The sequence below is a fragment of the Notechis scutatus genome, chromosome 3, assembly GCF_049901735.1.
Source record: "Notechis scutatus isolate UNSWTSFEM ecotype Mainland chromosome 3, rNotScu1.2, whole genome shotgun sequence".
Lineage (NCBI taxonomy): Eukaryota > Metazoa > Chordata > Lepidosauria > Squamata > Elapidae > Notechis > Notechis scutatus.
The window spans coordinates 46,348,773-46,373,152 of NC_142011.1; the positions used below are offsets into that span (position 1 = coordinate 46,348,773).

Consider the following 24,380-nt stretch of genomic DNA (forward strand, 5'->3'; position numbering starts at 1 on the left):
CCACGTTGCTCTCCGTTTTTAGGAAATTCTGGATATGAAAACGGCGACCAATTATTTTGTGTGACGCAGCGAGGGATCGAAGCCGCCAGGAAATAGAAAACGTTTCCATCAGGCAGAGTTACGGCGGCCACCCCTTCGGGTGGGGGCCTTTGGGTCTTTGCGTCCGAAGCGGGATCGGACGGAAGAAGAGTGTGAGCAAGATGAACCTGGAGCTGCTCGGTGCGTGTGTGTGTGTGGGGGGAGGCGCTTCGATCGTTGCTCTTTCTTGGTGCTGGGGGTGCGCGGACGGGGCAGGCGGGGGGCGATGGGTAGACGGGTCCGTGGGATGGACCCGGGAAGGCGCGTTTGTGGGCGATCAAGCAAGGCGGTGTTGGAAGTGGGGAGGAAGGGCCGCTGGGTTGCTGCTTGGACTGGAACGCGGGAAGCTTCGGGGTTTGGGGGGGCGCGCATTTTCTCTCGTCCCGTTTGCAAAAGGGGGCACAGCTGTCCAGCGATGCGAAAACGGCGGGAGGCTGCCTCTCCGTCGCTTTAAAAAAAAAACAAAAAAACCCAAACCCAAAACATTTGTTTTGACTGAAATGCAAAAGAGTCCAGGCAGATGTATGCCGTGGGCGCCTCCATCGGACCCCAACGGACCCGATTTTCATTGGTTGTGAATTTTGGGGATTGTGGTGGATGAAAGCCGGGCGCTTTCATCTTTTCTCTTTTGCTGGTTCCCCCCCACCCCCATTATGGGTAGGGAGGACGCCCACCCTTAATGTAATGTTGAGGTCAGATGATTTCGTAACTATGTTTTCACTTTCCAAGTATTGTGTACGTGAGTTAGGAATGATTTGAATAGTATAAATTTTGCTCGCCACGATGTAAAAAAAGATGTTGAGGCTAGAAAAAGTGTGCGGAGAAGAGCAACAAAGATGATTTAAGAGGCTAGACCATATAAAGATCGGCTGCTGGGATTGAGTACGACCAAGGGGGTGATAGGACAGCAGTGTTCCAATATCTCAGGGGCTGCCACCAAGAAGAGGGAGTCAAGCTATTCTCCAAAGCACCTCTGAAGGCTGGAGAAGAAGCAATAGGTGGAAACTAATCAAGGAGAAGCAACTTAGAACTAAAGAGAAATTTCCTGACAGTTAAGAACAATTAATCAGTGGAACAACTTGCCTGCCAGAAGTTGTGAATTCTCCAACACTGGCAGTTTTTAAGAAGAGATTGGGCTGATTTGTCTGAAATGGTATAGGATTTCCTGCCTAAGCGAGGGGTTGGACTTGAAGATCCCCAAGGTCCTTCCAACTCTATAATTCTATTCTATTCCATTCCATACCATACCCATACCTATTCCGTTCATACGGTAAAAGCCTCAGCTTCCTAACATTTTGAAACAGACAGTACATCTTTTTCTAGACTTGTTAAGGCAGTCTTACTGAACATGCCTGTTTTACTTGGGATGGAATTACAGTTAAAGGATTTGGAGGATACATGAGAATTAATGAACTTCACCCGATAACTATTTCCAAAATGGCCTGTCAAAAAGAAAACAGGTTTCTAGATATTTTTTTTTAATTTTATATTATTGCTTCCCCTTAAGGCATAGCAACATCTCATTTTTGAAGATTTCTAACTTTAAGAAGTACTTTAATTTTGATGATTATATGGTTGTTGGAATCCAAAGAGTAATTTTGAATACAGTTTTAAAATTCCTGCAGCAAGGAATTTATATTTTGCTCTTCCAAAAACAATAAATATTGTTTAAGTTTACTAATATTTTCAATTAGAAATGTATTAAGTTACTTGAACCTCATTGCTAAAACTTTGTTCCATTTCTGGATAGCAGATATAATATTGTAAGGCATGCTACTAATTTATAGGTCAGATTTATTGTTTCAGTATATGCCCCTATTGTTAGATCTTCAGTAATGCAGCATGCAACAAAAAGAATTGTGGCATTTTTAAATTTCCTTCATATTTTCTTTTTCTTTTTCAGAATCCTTTGGGCAGAACTATCCAGAGGTATATATGTATATGTATTTACCCTTGTATAAATATTTTGTTCTATTGTTTGTTTGTGACTATTTTACTGGGCTAGAAAGGAGAATTTTTGGTATATGTTCATACACATGAAATCGACTGTGTGTCTTAAATCTTCAACATAACATGAACTTGTGACAAGTTATTTATTTGCATGAGACATTTCATGGAGTGAACTAACATGGTTACATAACCTACACATGAAACCTCTCCATTTTTTTTATCCCGTTTTTGTTTTCAGGAAGCTGATGGCACATTGGACTGTATTAGTATGGCTCTTACGTGTACTTTTAACAGATGGGGCACTCTTCTAGCAGTGGGTTGTAATGATGGCCGAATTGTCATTTGGGATTTCTTGACAAGGGGCATTGCAAAAATAATAAGTGCCCATATTCACCCAGTTTGTTCATTATGGTAAGGAATTATCCTAATACAAATTTAATTTGCTTTGTGGATGATATGCCTGCAGTTGAACTCAGAAGAAAGAATTCTGCATGCATTTATTGTACAACGTTCGTGCATTTAAACTTTGAACATTTTATTAGAATATGTTTACTAGTTTTTATTACTGGAAGCTACTGTTCAGGGATATGCATAGTTGACAGCTAGGCAACTCAAAACTTTGTGTGAAGCTTAAACCAGCTGTACCAGAAAAATGAATCGGGATGAAGTGTCCAATATTTTGAAAGTTGTAATGAAAGTTGTTCCAATAAACATTTCAGTGATAACTTCAGGTGCAATTTGATTCTGAAAAACATATGCAGTCAGTTTGTTCTGATACCAACTAATAGGTGATACATAAAGATGTGTTAAGGCTGTAGTGTGTGATTTTTCCATTGAACTTACAAGGCATTTAGTTCTTTAAAGGTTTTTTGGAAATCAAATTTAAGGTTGCAGTGCTGTAGAAAGCTTGTCAACATGATATTTGATGGGGACAGTGAGGGTTGTACTGAGAGGCTATTTAGATCTTTCTCTTTCAGTTGGAGTCGAGATGGTCACAAATTAGTGAGCGCATCAACTGATAATATGGTGTCTCAATGGGATGTTTTGACTGGTGATTGTGATCAGAGGTTTCGTTTTCCTTCTCCTATTCTGAAAGTCCAGTATCATCCCCGTGATCAGTAAGTAATATTAACACCTTTTTTAAAATAGTAGTAATCTAGGTAATTTCTTTGAAGTATATGCAAATTATAATACTTTTCATGGGTTGGTATAGTCTGTTTTTTTTTTATTATTATTATGCGGCTTAGCTGGACAAAAACAAAAATTGGCTAGATTGGGCATACAGTGTTATCACTACTGTAGAGGTATTGGCTCCAGAAATAAGAACGTTTATCTGAAATACTGTGGGTCAGTGCGTCAACAGGTTGATAGAATTGAGATCTAAGGTTCTTAGAATTCAGTATTGTTTTCAAGCACATGTAGAATACATGATAGAGAAAGATCTTGCTTTTCATTCCCATTATCAATATCTATGTTTCTCTTTGTTATGAGTCTAGATATTGTTCTAAACTTTGTGCGGAATTTTCCTAGGAATTTTTCTTCCATATGCATTTTCCTAAATACATGTGGAAATACAAATATACAAAATATGAAGTCTCTGAATCTGGCAGTTTGAGGAGATATGAGATTCCCTGCAAGATTCATGTAGCCCCCATTTTGCTGTTGTTTAGAATAGCTATGAAAGCCTGGGTCTTCATCTAGGTTCTAGGCCTTTAATGAGAGAAAATGAGACCCACTGTTTCATTCCAGTTGGTTTGTTTGTTTGTCATCTTTTATCTCTATAACTCATTAAATGTTCTGTAATTTCTTTGATTGTAGTGAGCCATCTAGAGCTGAGACTCAGGCAGCATACACTAAAAAATTATTAAATATAGTAAACATCTGTCCACCTGTTTATTATATTCAATACAAAAATTATTAATTATAATAATTATTCCCAATGCTGGCATGCTAAGCTGTCAGGAGGCAAATTAGCAGGCATAGAATCTGCCTTAGGCCTGAGATAAATAGGCTCAGACTCTATAACAGCAAACTCTAACAATACAGCTTTTGAAAAAAATCCTTTTGCAGGATCTTTGAGGTCAGACTCATGATCAAACAGGAAAGCAGAGTTTGAAACTGGTAGGCAGTAAATCCACAGAAGATGCAAAAAACAAGATTAGAGAAATCCAAGATGCTGGATATTCATAAGAGAGATTGATAAATTGTTCTTAACATTGATCAAAGGGAGTGAGCATATTAAATAAACTTTGCTGAATATTCAGTAAACAGTGGAGACTCATTAAAGAGTCGCTGCTGAGTTTGCTCTCCTGTTGGCACTTAAATGCCTTTTGACTAATCTCTCACATCTGTGAAGCTCAATCCCTAGTCCTGGATTTTCATTAAGCAGCTGTTCCTACGATTAAATGGCTAACTCTCTGATTTTGAGTTATTGTCAACAGATACAGGCAAGGGATTCTGTGAATTTACTGGTTTTCTCTAAGAACAGGATCACTAGTTCCAATATTGTTAGAATCATGAGTGACAGGAATACTGCCACTTAATTGTTTCTTGCTCCATTTCTCCTCATTCTTCTCATCCCCTAGCCAGATCATATCAAATACCTTTACTGCATCACTGTTACATTTCATGGGGATCTGACCTGAAAGATTATTCAGAAACTTTCCTCATTAGAGAATGTAATCTTTGTCTTTTTGTTTTATTAGTTTCTTGGGGGACAGATGAAATAAAAGTGAAATGAATGAATAACTATATGGGGAAGCGAAAACTTATTTACCAATTATAAGAATTGTATCAACTGTTTAGCATATGAATGATACTGAATCAATTTATTAATCCTGCTTACACTTGTTTATGAGTACAAAATACGATTCACTTTTTTTCAAGGGAAAAAACATACTTCCCTTGTTGTGTTTTTCATGTTCTTGATGATGCATTGCTTGATGTTTGAGAATGTAGTTGTTTCTTGTTTTTCTATTTCTTTAGAAACAAGGTGTTAGTATGTCCGATGAAATCTGCCCCAGTAATGCTAACATTGTCTGATTCGAAGCATGTTGTCCTACCAGTAGATGATGATTCTGATCTCAATGTGGTAGCTTCTTTTGATCGACGAGGGGAATATATCTACACAGGAAATGCTAAAGGAAAGGTGAGAAATAATTATATTGTATTGTTTGTTCTGTAACCCAAACCTGTCTCAAAAGTAAACCCCATGTAAGTAAATGAGATTTTTATCTGATAAGTAAAAAACAGTTCTGCAGCAGGGATGTAGTCCTTGCTCACTTATCTCGTATTAAATCCCATTGAATTCAGTGGAGCTTTTCAATAATCACAGAGGATTCTGCTTCAAGGGTGAGGCTCAATGATCATTCTTTGGACACATTATGCGTAGACTTAATCCTCTGGAGAAGTCTATAATGCTGGGAAAGATGGAAGGAGAGAGAAGAAAGGGATCACAAGCAATAAGGTGGTTGGACTTTTATAGCAGTGATTAAACCATTGGAAAAGTTGGGGACAGATCTATCTGTCAATAAAAGTCAGCGTTGAGTTGATGACCCATAATCATTCCATGTCTTTAGTCACACTGTTCACTAGTTTGTTTGAAGATTTGTTGCATTTGCAATATGTCCACTAGATGTCACGCAATGAATATTCCATTGCTCAAAGACATATCACACATTCATGAACAATAGACCACATGCAGAAAATATATACTACCATACTACGTTGATCAAGGATTCTGCATGACTACTGTCTCAAATGTTTAGGTTGGGCTATGTCTTGTTCCAGAGAATTCACAAAACAGTTAATCAGTCTGTCACTTGAGGCCTCTATAGTAGAATTATTAGATGAAGGTACAATCACAATCTGGTCCGTAACAGATATGTATATCAGCAATTGACAAGTTTAATGGATAGTAAGTATGGTGACGTAGGATAACAGTCAAGCTTTGCAGAAAGTCAGGGATGGCTTAGTCAGAACACAGAAGATATGAGGGCAGGCTATTAATTGAAGTATTTTTAGCACTTTACATAGAGACTACTATACTTAAAGTTGATAGTGGGAACTACTTTAATCAGGCACAATAGCCTAATCCCAAAATTGATCATTACACCCAATTTGCTTTTTGATATTGAGAAAAGATACAGTGTCACATTGTGATAAAGTAGAAGTATCAGTTCCAAGCAAGATTCATCTTCACTTGGTAATATATTAGATCAAGATATCTTGCACTTTTGAACTAGATACTGACCAGAATTCTTAAACTGATTTGAGGATCAAATATATATGAAATGTTACTCCAGTTGAGAGTTGTTGCCAAACTAGCAAATGGTGTTATTTACTGGCTTTGATACAAAATACTGATTATCTAATGATGGGGTTCCTCCCACCTATTATCATTTTCCCTTATCAGAAGAACAGGAAATATTAAACTGGTATAAAATAAGCAGATTTGAAAGTAGATTTCATAATCTATTCATATTTAGCTTTTTCAGGTGTGCTGTTAATATTGTATAACATCCTGTGGGTGATAAAAGAGTGTATAGAAATACATATGTGTGTAAAAATAAGTGTCTCAGAAAATGTTTTATTGTTATTTTGGTATCACCCCACCTCCTATAGATTTAAGACGTATTAAATGCCATGCTTCTAAGCAACATTTATTTCAATCTGCTGATGCTTGAAGCTTTTAACAATTGAGTTTTATTATATAAAATATAATATATAATGCAGAAAAAATATAGCTTATTCATGGACGGTAAATAAACAACAACACAAGGTCATTTTCATTTCTCAATATCAAAGCCAGAAAGTTTTGGGTTCAAATACATACAATGATATAAAGAATGTTACGATCAATATTCAATTGAAATTTCGTATAGTAGTTGTAAAATGTTTCTGAATGAGGCTGTTCTCATTTGGAAAGATATTAATATACAAAATGAAATCTATACTGTTGGCAGCATACGTTGGGTTTTAATACCTACTGTAATATTGCAATGTTAAATGTAAAGCTTTGTCTCATTTTTAAATGATAACATACATGTTATAAGACCCTTGCTTACAGTTTCATAAGTTATAGAATAAAATATAATTGAGTGAACTGTATATACCCTTAGAATTCATTGGATATTTCTTACAAGTTTTAGGTAGAAAGATCGTACCCAGAAAGACATATCTTCTTACTGTTTTAGATCTTGGTGTTAAAGACAGACACTCAGGATCTTGTGGCTTCCTTCAGAGTGACAACAGGAACCAGCAACACTACTGCTATTAAATCTATAGAATTTGCTCGAAAAGGAAGGTGAGTTGAAATCAGTGAGAGCTTTAGAATTTATTCACTGAAAGCATAATGGTGAAAAGGTTTTTTCCCCACAAGTACTATTTATGTAGACAATTTTAAATTCTTCCCACTTGTGATTTGAAGTGGAGTTACTGAATATAATCCTGTTCCTCTCAACACACATTCTGTGAGTGTTAAACGATGACAATTATTCATTTCAAAATGAGGGTAAATGATGAATGTATCTGGGTTTATCAGACAAGCATAGGAAATTTCCCGACATGCCAGATCTCATTTTTCTAGGCTAGTATTGTTCGTTCTGGTCAAACTCATGCAGTTGTCTTTCCTATCACTTAGTTCCTTATCCTTTAACAAGGACTTGACTTTTGAAGGTTTCTTTACACAAAACATGTATTGTACAACAGAGCTATGCTTCTTCACAAATTAATGACATTTGTTCCCAGATGTCCTGATTTGGTACCACATGCAGCGAAAGGGCACTATTTAAATTCATTAGAGTTGCCAAATGCCCATTTTTAATCAATGGATTAATACTTGGGCTTATTTTCAGAATGACTTTCTTTTACCTTTGGAAAGGTTTTGAAATGTGCTTTTAGATAAGGGCAATTTTGGAATTGTTGAGTTTGCATTAGATTGTATGATCTTCAGCCAAATTTGTAATTTGTTTTTGAAATTGAAGAAGTTTTGAAAAAGCAGGTTACACTCTGACATAAAAAGCAGCCTTCAAAAACAAAATATATTCTGCTGTACTTGAATCTTTAGGTGCATCTAAAGGAAGTCTTTCTGACTTTCATATTATGGCTTAATTGCAGGTAATTGGGATCTGCAATTCTGTTCTAAATGGCACAGACGTAAAGCAGAAAATCACATAAGTCAATTTACAACATTAGTCGCTTTTAGTAAATTTATATACCACCCCTCACTGTTTGCTATCATTAAGCAAACTGCACATGGTCATTAAGTATGATGGAATTGCAGCTTCCTGCTGGCTTCCCATTCACTTTGCATGTGGGAAGCCAGCATTGGAGGTTGAAAATAATTGTGATCATATGGCTCTTGATATTTTGCAAATGGCCAGAACTTCATAGGCCTGTTTTAAGTCTTATTCATTCAGTGCTGTCATAATTCTGAATGGTCACTGTATTGTAAAAAGGATCAGCAATGCATTTCAGAAAGCTAGTATCATTGTAGCATGTTAATATATTTCCATCTTCCAGTTGCTTTCTCATAAATACTGCTGATCGCATAATCAGAGTTTACGATGGCCGGGAAATCTTAACCTGCGGTAGAGATGGGGAACCAGAACCTATGCAAAAACTACAGGATTTGGTGAACAGGTAAATATGTAAAGTAATTAAGTATTGTAAGGCATCAGAATATGTTTTCTTTGTAATATTCAATAGTTAATCAAATAGTTAATAATAGTTAATCCTCTTACATGGCTGTTTTCTTTGTAACCTTTCAAAACAATAACTATTCATTCAAACATTCAACTTGTCTTATATGACAGAATTCCCTGATTATTGATCCCTTACCACAGATCCCCCACTTACCAAAAGAAGACCTCTATCTAAATGGCTAAAATTGTATAATTATCTGGTAGTAACACTCTTTTAAAAATTGAAACTTAGTTTTGAGTAATCTTCATAGGATCAAGTTGTAAATGTACAAATGTAGGTTCCCTTTAAGTCAGGCTCAGTCCTAGTAATTAAATGGATGTATCCATGTTGTTTTCTTAACAATAAATTGAAATGGTTTTGTCTTTTTTTCAACCTCCTGGTTTGGTTGTATAGCCCTAGAATTTGCTGCTGGTCTCCCATCCTAGTCCTAACTACGTGAATTTGAAACATTTATATAGTGCTCATCTTGCAACAAACTCTGGGCAGCTCTCCATCAAAAAAAGCTCTTGGATAATTGTGTACAGTATATTCCCTAATATAGTATCCTGTCATTTAAAGTGAATTTGAAAAGTACTGCTATTACACTGGCCAGATTATGTATTCGTTTGTGGTCCATTTTCATATATATCTATTACCTTCCTATCAGAGTCTTTAAAGTAGGATCATAAATTGGTATAAAAACTGAAGAAGAGTACAATAAATGGAAAATGATATACCAGGCACCTATACAAGACCATTCTATAAGGAACAAAGCTAGGGGACAGATGGGCCCATCTTGGTTGAGGAGAGAGTTTTCTAGCTGCACCTGTCTATTTAATGTAGATAAATTATTGATGCAGACAATTATGGGATAAGATGAGCCAACAAATGATTTTAGCCAGATTTGCAGAGTTGTTCGCTTTCCTGTCCATTTTCATTCATATATTTTTAAAGGCATCCCTCTGTAGAAATAGAATCTTCCTTCTGTTATGCTTGTGTGAGCCAAGATCCAAGAATTTTACGAGTCTGGAAAAGGAGAGTTGAAAGACTAGTGTTACGCTGCACTTTATGTTTTCTATTTTCTAATTACATTTTACATTTTGCAATAGCTATTCTAAATAATCACCCAAGGATTGATAGTCCAGTTAACCAATTTGGGAGATATAGTTTGATTTGAATACTTACATTTATATAGCAGAATTTGCAATTTGCGTTTTTGGAATAATATGTCATTCTCTCCAAATAAAATATTTTTAAGGGTTTGGTGTTTATTAAAATAATCTTTTTATTTTTCCTGCCCTTGAAAAAAACCGCTTAACTTTTTCCGCTAATACCTTTCTTATAGGACACCTTGGAAGAAATGCTGTTTCTCTGGTGACGGGGAGTATATTGTTGCAGGGTCAGCTCGTCAGCATGCTCTGTACATATGGGAGAAAAGTATTGGCAACCTTGTGAAAATCCTCCATGGCACTAGAGGAGAACTATTGCTGGATGTGGCAGTAAGTGCTGCATCTTTCTCTCCATTCTATGTTGTCAAAACAATGGGCCTGATTTATTTTAATATACCTGCTACTTTTCTCCCTCTTCCTGCTGCAATTCTAGTGGCATCCTGTCCGACCAATCATTGCTTCTATTTCCAGTGGAGTGGTATCTATATGGGCACAGAATCAAGTGGTAGGTAGAATTCTGCTGCATTTTATTAGCCTTCTACATTTTGATTTTAAGTGGAGGCTCTGTTTTCATCTATTTTGAATATTTTAAGTACTTGCATAAACTTCACTGGGGTTGTATTCCAAGTAAATGCAGAATGTAGAATAATATAAAAAGAATGCAAAAACCATCTAAATAAAATCCTAATAGGGGAAGCAATGTGACAGTAGAACCAATTACACACAGAGGTGGTAGATTCCCCTTCACTGGATGTGCTTAGGTGAAAGCTTGAGAGCTGTTTGTCTTGTTGCTTTAATTTTGATTTTTCCCCTGAAGGGGAACTTGACTATGATAACTTAGATGACCTCTCCTGTTCTAGATCATTCAGAGAAGTTGAGGTGCTAGACTGTCATTTTTTATTTATGCAAAAACAAACATTCAACTTGTAGGGTTTTTGTGCAAGCATACACAAGTTTAATCAGACAAGTTCAAATTACAAGAGTCCAAAGCGGCAGGTGAAAACATTATTACCATGTTTTTCACTCCATAAGACACACTTTCCCCTTCGCAAAAGTGGTTGGAAATGCCTGTGTGTCTTATGGAGTGAATATTGCATTACAGACTGTGAGGTGTTATTACCTCAGGGGTCCCCAAAGGTGGACCGTTGTCGGTCCTTTGGTGAATAGCAGCCAGGCCACGGCAGCGGGATCCTTTTACAGTGCTGAACCATGCCTCTTCTGTCTTTGTCATTGCCCACTTCTTCTGTCTCTTTTCCGCAGTGCAGGAATCAATAGGCAGAGCTAGCACATGAGAGGACACCTATCTGTGGTCTTCTCAGGCTCCACCTCCTGCCCTCACTACACTGCTGCTCCATATTCGATGCTCCATATTTTTGTTGTTGTTGTTTCCTCCTCTAAATCTAGGTGCGTCTTATGGTCAGGTGCTTCTTATAGTGCAAAAAATACGGTAGGTTATGGGAGAGTAACAGTTTTAGGAAACAGGAGATTCCAGGCTTTTGATGCGAAGACCAGGATAGAAGGGTTGTCCCCAAACTGGATTTTAAGTAGAACCCCTTTATGAAGTAGGTTGCAATCAATACAAGAAACACCCTTATTGAGCAAGGAGGGCCATAGAGTGAGTTTGCTGCTCAATATACAGCATAATGTCATTAAAAAGCTATGGTCATTGCTTACATGGTGCTTATGTGCTACATGGCATCACAAGTTTGAAATGTTTTTGGGTGGGGGGGATTTATGGTTTAGGAAAACTGGAGTGCCTTTGCACCTGATTTTAAAGAGCTGGATGAAAATGTAGAGTATGAAGAACGGGAGTCTGAATTTGACATAGAAGATGAAGATAAAAGTGAGCCAGAACAGACAGGTAATGAATGTATTTTAAATTTATTTTAAAAACAAGAACAACCCTGCTGGAGATGTCAATGCCCATTTGAATCCAGCATATCTTTTTTTCTTATCATGGCAAATTGGATACCTTTGTGGCGGGAGATGAAAATATACTGTTTTCTTTGAATCGTCCAACCAACAGATGATGGTTGTCTTCACCTGCTGACAGCCAGTTGCCAGCAGTATGACTGGAGGCCAGCTACCATAAGAAAGCCATGTGAAGCTTCAGAACTGGGGTCCATGCTAAGTAAATGTATGTGACCTAACCTTAATATTTAAAATAGTAAAGTTAGTGTAAAATTAAAGAGATCCTTTTGAAGCTCTGCACTGCTGTGTTTTAAAAAATGTGAGGTATGAATCATCTCACATTTATAAGTAGTGCAGTTTAATGTCTTTTTGTTAATATGTTACAATTGTCAGAATTTATATTTTATAAAATGCTTTATAAGAATTTATGCTTTATAAAATAAAACATATCTTTGCCTATACAGGATATAGCAAATACCGATTATATATTATAATTATATCATAATTATATTATAATTATATTAATTATATTTATACACACATATAATTTAGGTGGTAAAGTTATACAAATATAGCATTTTTATGAGCTTGCATTGATGATTTTTTTAAAATCCCTCTATAAAGCATGGCATCTATGTGTCTGCATTGTTTCTTGTTTTCTTTCCTTATATGTTTACTAATATAGATCTAACACCAGACTAAAAACTTTAATTGGCTAATGCATTTAATATTTTTTTCTGACTATTTATGTCCCCATTCAAATCAGAAATATAGAGTACACCCTTGTTACTCGGCTGATTACAATATGTATAATCATGCTTCTGTAATTACTGATAACTATCTTAGTATTAATTGTTGTAATCCCTGCAGAATAAATTCTTGGGTATATTTGAACACACATTTAAATACCATCCTATAAACTGTATATTAGAATGGTTTATCCGTAACAATCCTTTCTGGGGAACAGAAACATCGATGGGATTTATTTCTGATAATACTCATGACTTCATCCTTCTAACTGAAACATATATACCTTATCCCAGGGCTTTCTTTTTCTTTCTTTGCTTTTCCTTTATTGTCCATAATTTCTGAGCCTACAGGACTGTTTTAAGCTAAACAATTATGTGCCTACTTTACTTTGGAATAATGGATGTTACAACTTTTGTTAGGATTGTTTTATTGCATTTTATTGTTTCATTTCATTTTATTTTTTAAAAAATATATTCTAGAAATGTTTAATGTTTAAAAGTTTATTATTTTATTGGACACATAAAAAGAACAATGCATTTACAAATACAGAATTATTCTGTTAATGATATTACCAAGCCACATTACATGAAACTTCTATTAAAAGTACAATAAAGTTGAACGTGTTACTTAAAAATATAGCTGTTGTTTAAATTGTCTAATAAATCTCTCAAGAAGATTGCTAGAGGATAGCAAACATTGCCAATGCCTATTTTTATTTTAAGTTTTCTTAAATGCTTTTGCACCCAAAAGAGCCCAAAGCAGTATATGGGGAAAATAATAAAGACTCGATTAAAAAAAATCCAGTAACAAATTTCCATAAACAAAACAGTAAAACATTTTGAATGCTCTAATTTAAAAGAGTTCAATTAAATAACATTTAATTCTGGACTCCTTGTTACCTTGCAGATGTTTACATGAACGTCAGTGTTAATGATATTTGAAACAGAATAGCATCTGAATTAATAGTGCATCCCTTAGGAGGGCATTCTATTAACTGGAAGTAAAAATAGTATGTACTTAATATTATGGTTTACTATCCTTTTATCTCCATTAATTTGCTAGTGCAGAACAGCACTTATCAAGTAAATGCTAATGGTCTCCTAATTTTTTATTTTGACTTTCGTTACTTGACAGGTGCTGATGCTGCAGAAGATGAGGAAGTGGATGTAACTAGTGTAGACCCTATTGCAGCTTTTTGTAGCAGGTAATTGGTAATGGCCCAGCTATTACAAGGCATAAATAAATTTTAGTTGACTAAAATTGTGAGCATGAATTATTTGTGTGTGCATATTTCAGAATCAAGTCCTGCCCATTCAGTAATGTTTACTGTTTGTTAAATCAGATTAACCTTGAAGCTTTAAATATCTGTGATATGAGTCGGATGCTAGTTCTGATCAAAAATACCCTGGTGCAAAAGTCTGTTATAAATGGCATTTAATTTAAACTCAGAAATTTAAATGTCCCTCTTCCAAATGTTTGAAGAATGTTTTTCTCGTATAAAAGTTGTGTGGTTAATGTAATTTGTGGTGAAACTTATTAGGAAACCAGGACTGTTGTTAAGAAATGTATTCTTTTTTTCCATATGTGAGATGCCTTCACAGTATGCACTTGAATGGTTAATGTAGGGGGTAAATGATAATACAAAATCAAATGAAGGAGCGTTCCTTCCTTCCCTCATGAGTTGTGTGTTGCTAATGAAAAAAATAAATGATTTCTCTGACAGTGATGAAGAACTGGAAGACTCTAAAGCTTTACTCTACTTGCCTATTGCTCCTGAGGTGGAAGACCCAGAGGAAAATCCATATGGGCCTCCACCAGATGCAGTTCAGACTGCTTTACCGGATGATGGAATAGGCTCTGAGAAGAAGCGGCCATCTTTGTCCGATGGACCTCAGCCTCCAAAGAAGAAACCTAAAACCACCAACATAGAACTGCAGGGAGTACCTAATGATGGTGTGTAGGGATTCCTTTTCATTCCTGTACAGTTAGGTAGACTTACTAAAGAATCATGATCTGTCCTTTAGTTCATACTGCCAATATGATTAATTTTCAGTAGTCTTCAGAATAAATGGGGATGTAAAGCTATGCTCTCATTTTTTTCTGAACTACTTGACATTGTGATTCATTTAAGAAATCAAGTGGAAATCGAATGTCAGAATTCTGACATTTGTTATATGGTAGTTCTACTTATTTTCTATGAGACCAGCTCATCATCCGGAAAAGAATGCTTTTGAATTGAACATCTTCCCCACCCTTTACCTCATTACATAAATTTCATATGTTACTTCTCTTTACTCTGTTTTATACAGCCTTTGGCAAGTGTTGTGGGAGCACTCTGTTTGCCTTTTCCAGATGGTTCACCAAAAGCTTTTGGAAAGAACTCATCTCCCTAAATATAGGCATACAATGCCTCCTCTGGATTGCCAAAAGGTTGCATGAGTACTTCAGAGGATGCAAATGGCTCATCTTCCACAGCACTCCCTACATCTGTGAGAAATTTTCAGCACATGGTGCAAGACCATGCATTGCAAGAATATCGTGCTTTGGAGGGTATGCCATTTAATTCATCTGGATTATTTGCCAAAACCTTGGGGAGTGAACAGTGCCTGTAGCATGATTCATCAAAGATATGCTGTAAGCCTTGCCAGAAAACAATCATATTCAGAATTCCCTTGCTAAATTCCAAAGAAATGGCTGAAGTGACTGTAGGGGATGGACAAAGCTTTTTTTTTTTTTTTTTTTTTTGAAGCAAATTGCATTGTTTCTCCGCTTCAGTGAAGAGAATCAGGTCATCTCATCTTAAGGTGGTGTTGAAGTTGCTGAAATGCGCAATTTCTTTTCAGGGATAGATGAGGTATAGGTGAAAGGAAGAATGGCTTCAATTAAAATCATATCCTGAAAGGTAATATCCCACAATCAGGTAAAAAATTGAAGCTGAAAAGAGGTGGCTGTTTCAGCAAGACAGTGATCTCAAATCAAATATAGTTCTAATTCACCTGAGAAGTACTTACAGGAAAGAAATTTAAAGGCTTTGGCGTGGTCTTCAGAGCCCCCAGACTGAATATTGTTGCAGATCTATGAGGAGAATTTAAATATGCAGTACATACAAGGAGACTTGTGAATGTTCCTGCAAGGATAATTGACAGGAAAAAAATGAAAAGAAAGAAAGAAAAAGTTCTTAGCTGATTATAAAAAACATTTGGAGGCGATCAATTCAGCCAATGAAAGTGTTACAAACGCTATCCAAAGTTTTGTCACTGGCACGTTCACTGTTTACTTACTTTTAAACTATAAAGAATCATACATAAATTACACGTATATAAGTTTGCAAAAAACATATGCTTGACTTTGTACCATGGTGTCAGGTTTTGTTCCTTTAGTCCAATTCATTGAAATTTAACCAGAAAAGCCTAAACTTTTACATACAACTGTGTGCCTTGATTTGCACAGATTTGGAAAATAAACAACAGAGTGAATCTATTGGTTTCCTTTAAAAAAAGAAAAAGAAAATACACACTTTCTATTCTAAACTTTTACAGAAGTCCATCCACTGCTGGGTGTAAAAGGAGATGGTAAATCCAAGAAGAAGCAAGCAGGGAGACCTAAAGGATCAAAAGGTAAAGAGAAAGATTCTCCATTTAAACCGAAACTCTACAAAGGGGACAGAGGTTCTTTACCTCTGGAAGGAGCAGCGAAGGGTAAAGTGCAGGCGGAGCTGGGACAGCCTTTACCAGGTAAGGACCCACCATGAGCATCTGCTTGCTTGGTGACCTGCTTTGTACAGAAATGGCCTAATCTGAGCATTTGAACTTCTCAAACGCTACCTGCTTGCTGAATGTTTAGCTGCTGCGCTCTCAAGGATAGACAGAATTGTACTTTTTGACTCGTAACATTTATTCTTCATCACAAATATTGGTAAGTTCTGTAACATGCATTCTTCAAGAATGTAAACCCTAAAAGAAGAATGTAATTTTATGACACGGAGAAGCAAGCTGTTGATGTTGATGCTCTTTACTTCATACCATTATAATTTCACAATAGCGGTTAAAGAAAATCCCAGAAGCTGAAAATAAAGGGATAGAAATAATGAAAACTAAAATTCTTTTCAGGATGCAACTGCTATCATTTTTTAAAATGTCATACTCTTTGCAGATGCTAGAAATTGAGAGTATTTAAAAGGTTGAGAGGGTAATATACCTTTCTTTATGTGTCTACTTTGCCTATAGTTCAGGAAGGCATTCTGTTTGCTCTTCCCTTTGCACCACTAGGCACGATTTACTAATTCCCATTTTCAGCAGGTTGCTAAGAATTTTGTTGAGAACTTGTCTTTCTTCTAAGCTGTGGAATTTACAGGCAGCTCAACGTTATTTATTAGCTACTTTGAAGCATCTTTCTAACATTTTTGGCTGTCAGCTTCCAACTGTGAGCTCCAGCAATGGAAGTAGAGGTTTGATTATAAACTGCATGCCATCAAATACTGCTATTCTATGGGCCAAAACATGCAGGATCCCCCATTTAATCTTAACAAGGATGTTTTAGCAGTTCAAACCAGAAAAAAATGGTTGCATAAGCAAGTATAATGCAGATACACTTTTCTTCTATCTGTCCTTTCTCACTGTTGAACTGTTGTTGCTCTGGCATTGCTTGAAGCAGCAAACCATCATTGCTATTAGCGGCACCAGGGTGAGGTATTATTATTTATTATTATTCTATTATATATTTTAAGAGTCCTTGTAAGCTGCCTTGAGTCACCATGTGCAAGTAGGCGGCAATATAAATTTTCTAAATAAAATAAAGTAAAATGAAATAAATACCTAAGTCATTTTTGTGACAAATGTAGCCAATTTGCTCCCCCCCTCCCATGACTCCCTATATACAGTATAAAGTTACTGCATGGGCATTTATTATGCCTCTAGAAGTTGTGAATGCTCTAAATTGGAAGTTTTTAAGAAGAGATTGAACAACCATTTGTCTGAAATGGAATAGGGTTTCCTGCTGAGCAGGAGGTTAGGCTAGAGGACCTCCAAGGTCCCTTCCAACTCTGTTATTATTTCCTTTGTTCAGGGAATTCCTGAAGTTCTTACAGCATCCTCTTAGCAATTATTTTTGTATGTCCCAGTTTTCAAGATTCTCTTCTCCAGTGTTGAAAATTGGAGCGTTGGAATTGCCTTTTTCATGGCTAGAGGGCAGTCACCCTTCCCCGATGAGATAATGGCTCTGTAGTGGACTTTTAATTTTTTCTGATCTTTTCTCCTAGAATTGTTTTGGCAGTCCTGTTGTTTTTCAGTGTTAATACTGAGAGGGAGGAAATGCTGTGGATTATTCGAAATATTCCTAGAAATATTGGAGCAAGTGCAAGGAGCAGCCAACTATGTGGAAAACCTTGCTTTTCCAGTCTAAACTCTTAAGGAGGAAATCATATTTGGGCTACTGTGCTATTAGCAGAGAATCTCAGGGCTAAGATGTTTGCTTTGATCAAGTTCTGTGATATTAATTGACAAGGGGCAAGGTTGCAACTTGATTCCACTACACTGAATTTTTAAGAATTCTCTACAGGGAGTCCTTGATCTACAACCAAAATTGAGCCCAAAATTTCTATTGCTAAGTGAAACATTTGTTGCCCCATTTTGCAACCTTTCTTGCCACCCTGAATCACTGCAGTTGTTCACTTGGTAACACGGTTGTTAAGTGAATCTGGCTTCCCCATTGACTTTGCTTGTCAGAAGGTTACATGACCTCCCAGGACACTACAGCCATCATAAATATGAGACAGTTGCCAAAGCGTCTGAATTTTGATCCCATGAGCATGGAGATGCTGCAATGTTGTAAGTGTGAAAAATGGTCACAAGGCACTTTTTTCCAGCCCCTTTGTAACTTTGAATAGTCACTAAATGAACTGCTGTAAGTCAAGGACTACCTGTACTCACTGGCTTGGCCATTCAGACTGAGTAAAAACCCTTTTCATCTTTCCCATCTGTATAAAAATGACAAGACTATTTTCTGCTCAATTGGTTGATGAGGCTCAATGATAAAAGAAATGGGTCTAGGTGAAACATTAAGTGATTTTTTATATTTTTTGTAATAGCTGTTAAGAAAATATTCAAAGGTAACTCAGCCTAAAATATTTTGTATGTCCTTGAAGCTCAGTAACTACTGCTGTGAATCTTATAATTTCCAGAACCCTTATTTGCCTCATTGCTGGCCCACTGTTACTCAGCTTGTTCATTGTCCTTCCTGCTCTGCTCCTGTTTTGTTGCTTTTATGATTGTTATCCCCTGAATCCCCTTACAAATGAGAATTAGGAAGCTTGGCAGCCTTCCAAGTCATAAACCTGTTTCCATATCTTTCCTCCTAAGAGCTAATTTTATTTTTTAACTGTTCAAAATTTCTTTAGCAATAATCAGAAGCTTTTTATGTATGCATGTGTGTATATATTATTTATTTATTTTTGTCAATTGCTTACAAGATAATAGGTATAAGTAAAAACATAGTTATGAATACACAGACACATATAAGAAAAATAAAAAAAATAAAAGAAACAATAGGACAGGGACAGTAGGCACGTTGGTACGCTTATGCACGCCCCCTACAGACCTCTTAGGAAAGGGGTGAGGTCAATAGTAGACAGTCTAAGGTTAAAGTTTTTGGGGTTTGGGGAAGAAACCACAGAGTCAGGTAGAGTATTCCAGACATTGACCACTCTGTTGCTGAAGTCGTATTTCCTGCAATCAAGTTTGGTGCGGTTAACCTTGAGTTTGTATCTGTTGTTTGCTCTTGTGTTGTTATGGTTGAAGCTGAAATATTCATTGAAGGGTAGGACATTACAATGTATGATTTTATATACTATATACTTAGATCGGACCGAAGGTGGCATAATTCTAGGTTTTCTAGGTCTAGAATTTCGAGTCTGGTGGCATAAGGTATTCTGCAACAAGTAGAGGAGTGGAGAACTCTTCTTGTGAAATATTTCTGGACTTTCTCAACTGTGTTAATATCAGATACGTAATGTGGGTTCCAGACTGATGAGCTGTATTCGAGTGGTCTAGCAAATGTTTTTTATGCTCTAGTTATTAGTATAATATTACCAGAGAAAAAGCTACGTAAGATTAGGTTAATAACTCTTAACGCCTTTTTGGCTATGTAGTTACAGTGGGCTCTAGCACTTAGGTCATTAGAGATGAGTACTCCAAGATCCTTGACAGAGTTTGGATCATCAACAAGGTAGTTTGGGTATAAAATCTATTCCTAGGCAGAAATAAAACTGCAATTAAATGACATTAAACTTTCTGATGGTGTCTATGGGATTATTAATCCGTGAGTTTCATTGGAACAAATCCAGAGATCAGCTCTAGAAGGTTGGAGAAGGATCCTGCGGGGTGCCAGGGTAGTCAATAAATCTGCAGGATCCTCACCTCATGTAGGTATGCTTAGCCCAGTGTCTTCAGGGTACATTTCTTGGTTTTAGGTAAAGTATTTCTCATTATCAAAGTCATCCTGTTTCCCAGCTTGAGGATATTTAAGCAGCTGATAAGTGGCCGGGCAGATCTCCAAAAAATACTACAACGTTGCCCTTGCTCAGCCATCTCTTAGTAATATGCCAGTTCCTCCAGGTTCCATATAGGATTCATGCTTCATTATCTAGGACATCCAGCCTTCTTGAACTTGGTACTTTCCACTATTTCTATCAGCTTGGCCAAAATTGGCTGCGGGTTATGGGACATCTACTATTTTATAACACCGGATTGGGGAGGCTTAACTAATTTCAGGTTTAGGAGGCTAAATTATTGTCTGGCTTCTTGGTATTCTAGCTATAGTTCATTCCAACCTCTGAACTTGATTTTAGGAAAATATGGTAGAAATGGGTTGGCTCCCTGTATGCTAGACCCATATAAAAGGTAGAGGAAAAAGAGCCACATTCATTAGAACATGAAATCATTGCAAAGGAATATCTGGTGTACTTTTCAACTGTTTAGTGGTTGGCAGAGTGGCAGCAGCAATAGAGCTGGCAGTGGTACCTGGCGGTTGGCAAATTAACGTTAAAAAATACCAGTGGTCCACACAGACTTTGTGTTGGGCCACATGTGGTCTGCGTGCCATATATTATACAAGCCTGCTCTGTACTATTATAAATCAGTTTATGAGGCCGTAATTGTCTGAACTATTTTTGAAATTGTGAAAACATCCTGGCAAATTGAATCTCGTGGGAAAGAATATTTTGTCGGACAAACAAGAACTGCCTGCCCTTGTAGAGTTTAATTAACAAGCTGATCTTGAGATAAGGTCGCCATATAGCTCCTGGCTTTGTTACTTGAGGTTGTGCTCCTCAATTTCCTTACTACAGAGAGCACTCTTGACATTGTAGTAGTGAGAGTAAGTCCTGAGTTTTTCTGAAATATATTTTCTTTTGCAACAGTTTGAAAAAAAAAAAAAGCTAAAAACAGGAAGCGTATAGTATTAAATGTTGAGGAAGTACCTCCCTTTACTTCTACACCAGGTGTGGATGATTTTTGTAGTGTTTATATTTTCTGCAAACTATCTGAATTCTATTGGGAATATCAGTAATACTTGATTTTTCTTTTCTTTTGGTTTTGATTTTTAGCAGGTGGTGGAATCTCGGAGTTGTTATGAAAGCTTCCCTCCTCATTCCGTCTTTTTTCTTACTTTGACGTCATTACATAAAATACGGACTAATGTTAAATCAGATAATGGACTGCCTTCATGTGGGGAAAAAATATCTGACTGAACTGCCTGCATCTCCAGGGAACAATTTATGCAAATTATGGAAGAGGAACATTTCTGTCCCTAGACATTTCTTTTTACTAATAGAAAATGGACAAGGAAAGATTTGTATAAAATCTGATGGGAAAGAGCTGGTTTTTGCCCATAATCTTCTTGGAGTTCCCTAGAGTACAAAGTATGGAACAAGATAAGAAGTATGGTCATTGAGTTCTGGGTTACCTTATGTTACATGGCTTAATTCTTGAGAAAGAGAAATGCTGAAATCTTATTGAATTCCTTCAACAGGCTATTATTGCCTTATGACCGGCTAAATCAAATTACTATGAGCCTTGTTGTTGTTTATTTCTCAATCGCATTGAATTGTAAATGCAGTTAGTCCTTAGCTTACTATCCTACAGCTATGATATATTGTAAATTGATCTAGTTTTCAAACGGGCTGTTGAAATCCAGATGTCTCTAATGTATAAGAACAAGAACTATTTTTCCAAGGGAGAAAAGGAGCATATAAAAAAGTAAGTAGACTGAGCAAAAAGTCTCCTGTTTCTTCTCACCATGTTTTAACCACGTCCAGAGATGCTTGTTTCCCAAACCCTTCAGGGTTCTAGGGAGAACAAACTTTCCCTAGACTCCATAGAGGAAGTGTATAAAAATGGAAAACACGGACTTATATTAAATGAATTCATTTTGTTCATATGCTCTGAAAACAATTTGAGGATATGAATGTTGATCCTTGGTCTATTTTACAAAACAGGCCTTTCATTCAAGGAGATATTTAAATGATGACAGTGATGTCTTCAAAGTACAGCTAAAGGATATGCAGGTGACTTACATACTTACATCTATCTATAGAATGGATGAAGGTGTTTTAAATATGCCTTTTAGTTTGTTTTGTTTTCTGCATAATGTCTGTGGTATGTTTCTTCTAAATATATCCTGAGTTGAAATCTCATATTTTGTATATTATTATTTATGACATCCTCATTTCTAGAATTTTATGCAATATTCCCTTATGTTATCTGGTTACCTTCAGAGCTTTCCAAGGGCATATGAAGAATAATAGAAAAGCTGTTGGATAATGAATGTTGTATCGTTTATGTGGTATTGTGAATTCAAATCAGATCTGTTTTCTACAGTTTAATGTGCGTTATTTCTCAGTTTTATATTATTATTTTTTGTTACTATTGTAGTTTGTACATAACCTGAAAAATAATTGCTTTTTAGCTACTGTAAAGTACTGTTGTGATGTTAGCGTCTCTAATTGTAAATAAAGAGGTACATTTTATTTCTTAAATGTAATCTGCTTTTTTTGTACTAGCTTTGTTCAAACAAGTTGTAGAATATTTTCTTCAATCTAGCTCTTAATTGATAAAACGATCGATTATGTGCCATCAAGTCAGGTTCAGCTCCTAACAAGCACATGCTATTATGGTAATTGGTGATGTACTCTGGTCATTTTAATTGAAGTGCAAACATTATTCTGAAAAAAAACAATGGATTGTAACTGTCCTCTTCAGAACTGAGAAAATGAAAAATATTGCAAGCTAAACAGTAGGAATTATCATAAGAAGCTTATCATGTAAGGCTATTGAATGTAATATAAAATTCTAATAAGAACAAAGAGGAAGAGTAATGAAGGACAGCTTCCATGATACATGTACTTTTATAACTTTTAATTTGAGCAAGATGTTTGTCATGCATGTGATGGGCCACTTCACATCAGAATCATGCAGTGATTAGTAAAACAGTATTTTAACATCCAGGGATGATAAAAAGAATGACTCCCAACCCACAATTACTGAAACAATCTTCCATCATGAATTTCATTCTGAGACCATTCACACAAAGCATCAATTAATATGGAGCAGTAATATAATCTAAAGCAGGGGTGTCAAACTCATGGGCCGGATGCGTGATGTGCTGGCCCCGCCTCTGCCCCCGCCCCCGCCCAGTTTAGCGAAGGGGGAAAAAGTCCCGATACATCATGTGATGACACGAGTTGACCCTGATCTAAAGTCTGACAGAGTTCACAAGCAGTGTTCCCTTTTCCCCAACACTATAAAAGATCAGTCAGCAAAGCCAATCCTGTTTTTGTTATTTTTTTCTAGTATTGATGCCATAGTTCAGTAACTCCAAAAGCGTTATGAGGAATTTAAGTGAATAATCTCTACTTCAGGAACTTGGGTTCGTTCACAATATTGCTCTCTACATTGCCAGTATTTTCAGTATAACATGTAAGTCTTGTTTTAATGAGTTCATCTTATTACCACCACTTCCATTCATCTTACTGCTTTTGTACTGTCATTCTTTTTTGAGTTTTAAGTATGCACATATAGTGCATAGTACCACACAATTGCCATTGCAGTCCGGATGTACTAAGTGTGCAACTAATTCCTAACTAGGTATGTTGAATTACAGTTAAAGCATTTCTACTTATCCTACCCCCATCTCTTGTTTAGGTCCAGCCCACTACAGTCATGCTGCTGAAATTCAGAAGAAAATACAGTACTGCAATCGGCAGCAGGGTTGTTGGTCTTTAACAATTTTATAAAAGCTCCATGTACTCAAGAAAAAATAGGTTAAAATGATTTCCCTATACCATAACATTATTGCTTCACTGCCATAGTATTTGCAGCTACTGAACGACAAAACTGTTGTTGAAATTGCCATTCCTGAGTGAGAGCACTGCTGTGATTGGGAAAACGTGTTGGAAACTCAAAAATGCTCAAGATGGAAAAGGAAACAGTAAGACAACATTCTAGAAAGGTCAGTTCTGGGTTTAAACCATTCTAGGCATGCAATTCCTTGGATATCATGCTCCAAACCACCTTGGAGAAACAACGAATATTTGGTTTCTGCCTTGATAATTATGTACTCTTGTGATTCTTTTAATATATATTTTAGGTACACAACAGATAAGTTTTGATTACTCATATTACCTTTCTGTAACTGGAAGCACTATTCAAACAATGACACGAGTACAATGCTTTGGCTTTTCAGTTGTATAGTTTATTATAGAATGGTTCTTTGTGACATCACAATTTTAAAACTGACTACATTCTGCAATGGCATAAGTTGTTGAATGAGCGCCATGAAGAAAAG

General features: G+C 36.4%; 1 protein-coding gene across 8 annotated transcripts; it reads left to right on the forward strand.

Moving 5' to 3' along the window:
• Nucleotides 1-159: 159 nt before the first annotated feature.
• On the forward strand, nt 160-22,572 carry RBBP5 (RB binding protein 5, histone lysine methyltransferase complex subunit). Of its 8 annotated transcripts, none has more exons than XM_026676821.2 (15): nt 160-219; nt 1,982-2,007; nt 2,267-2,439; nt 3,006-3,146; nt 5,014-5,176; nt 7,224-7,333; nt 8,551-8,670; nt 10,058-10,211; nt 10,315-10,386; nt 11,625-11,742; nt 11,908-12,018; nt 13,677-13,746; nt 14,266-14,495; nt 16,082-16,276; nt 21,142-22,572. In XM_026676821.2, the coding sequence occupies exons 1-15, from the start codon at nt 201-203 to the stop codon at nt 21,168-21,170; spliced, it is 1,731 nt and encodes a 576-aa protein (XP_026532606.1). In that variant the 5' UTR covers nt 160-200; the 3' UTR covers nt 21,171-22,572. The 8 variants fall into 8 exon arrangements, with proteins under 8 accessions (XP_026532606.1, XP_026532607.1, XP_026532609.1 ...); XM_026676822.2 differs by having other exon boundaries at nt 21,145-22,572; XM_026676824.2 differs by having other exon boundaries at nt 16,082-16,159.
• Nucleotides 22,573-24,380: the final 1,808 nt, after the last annotated feature.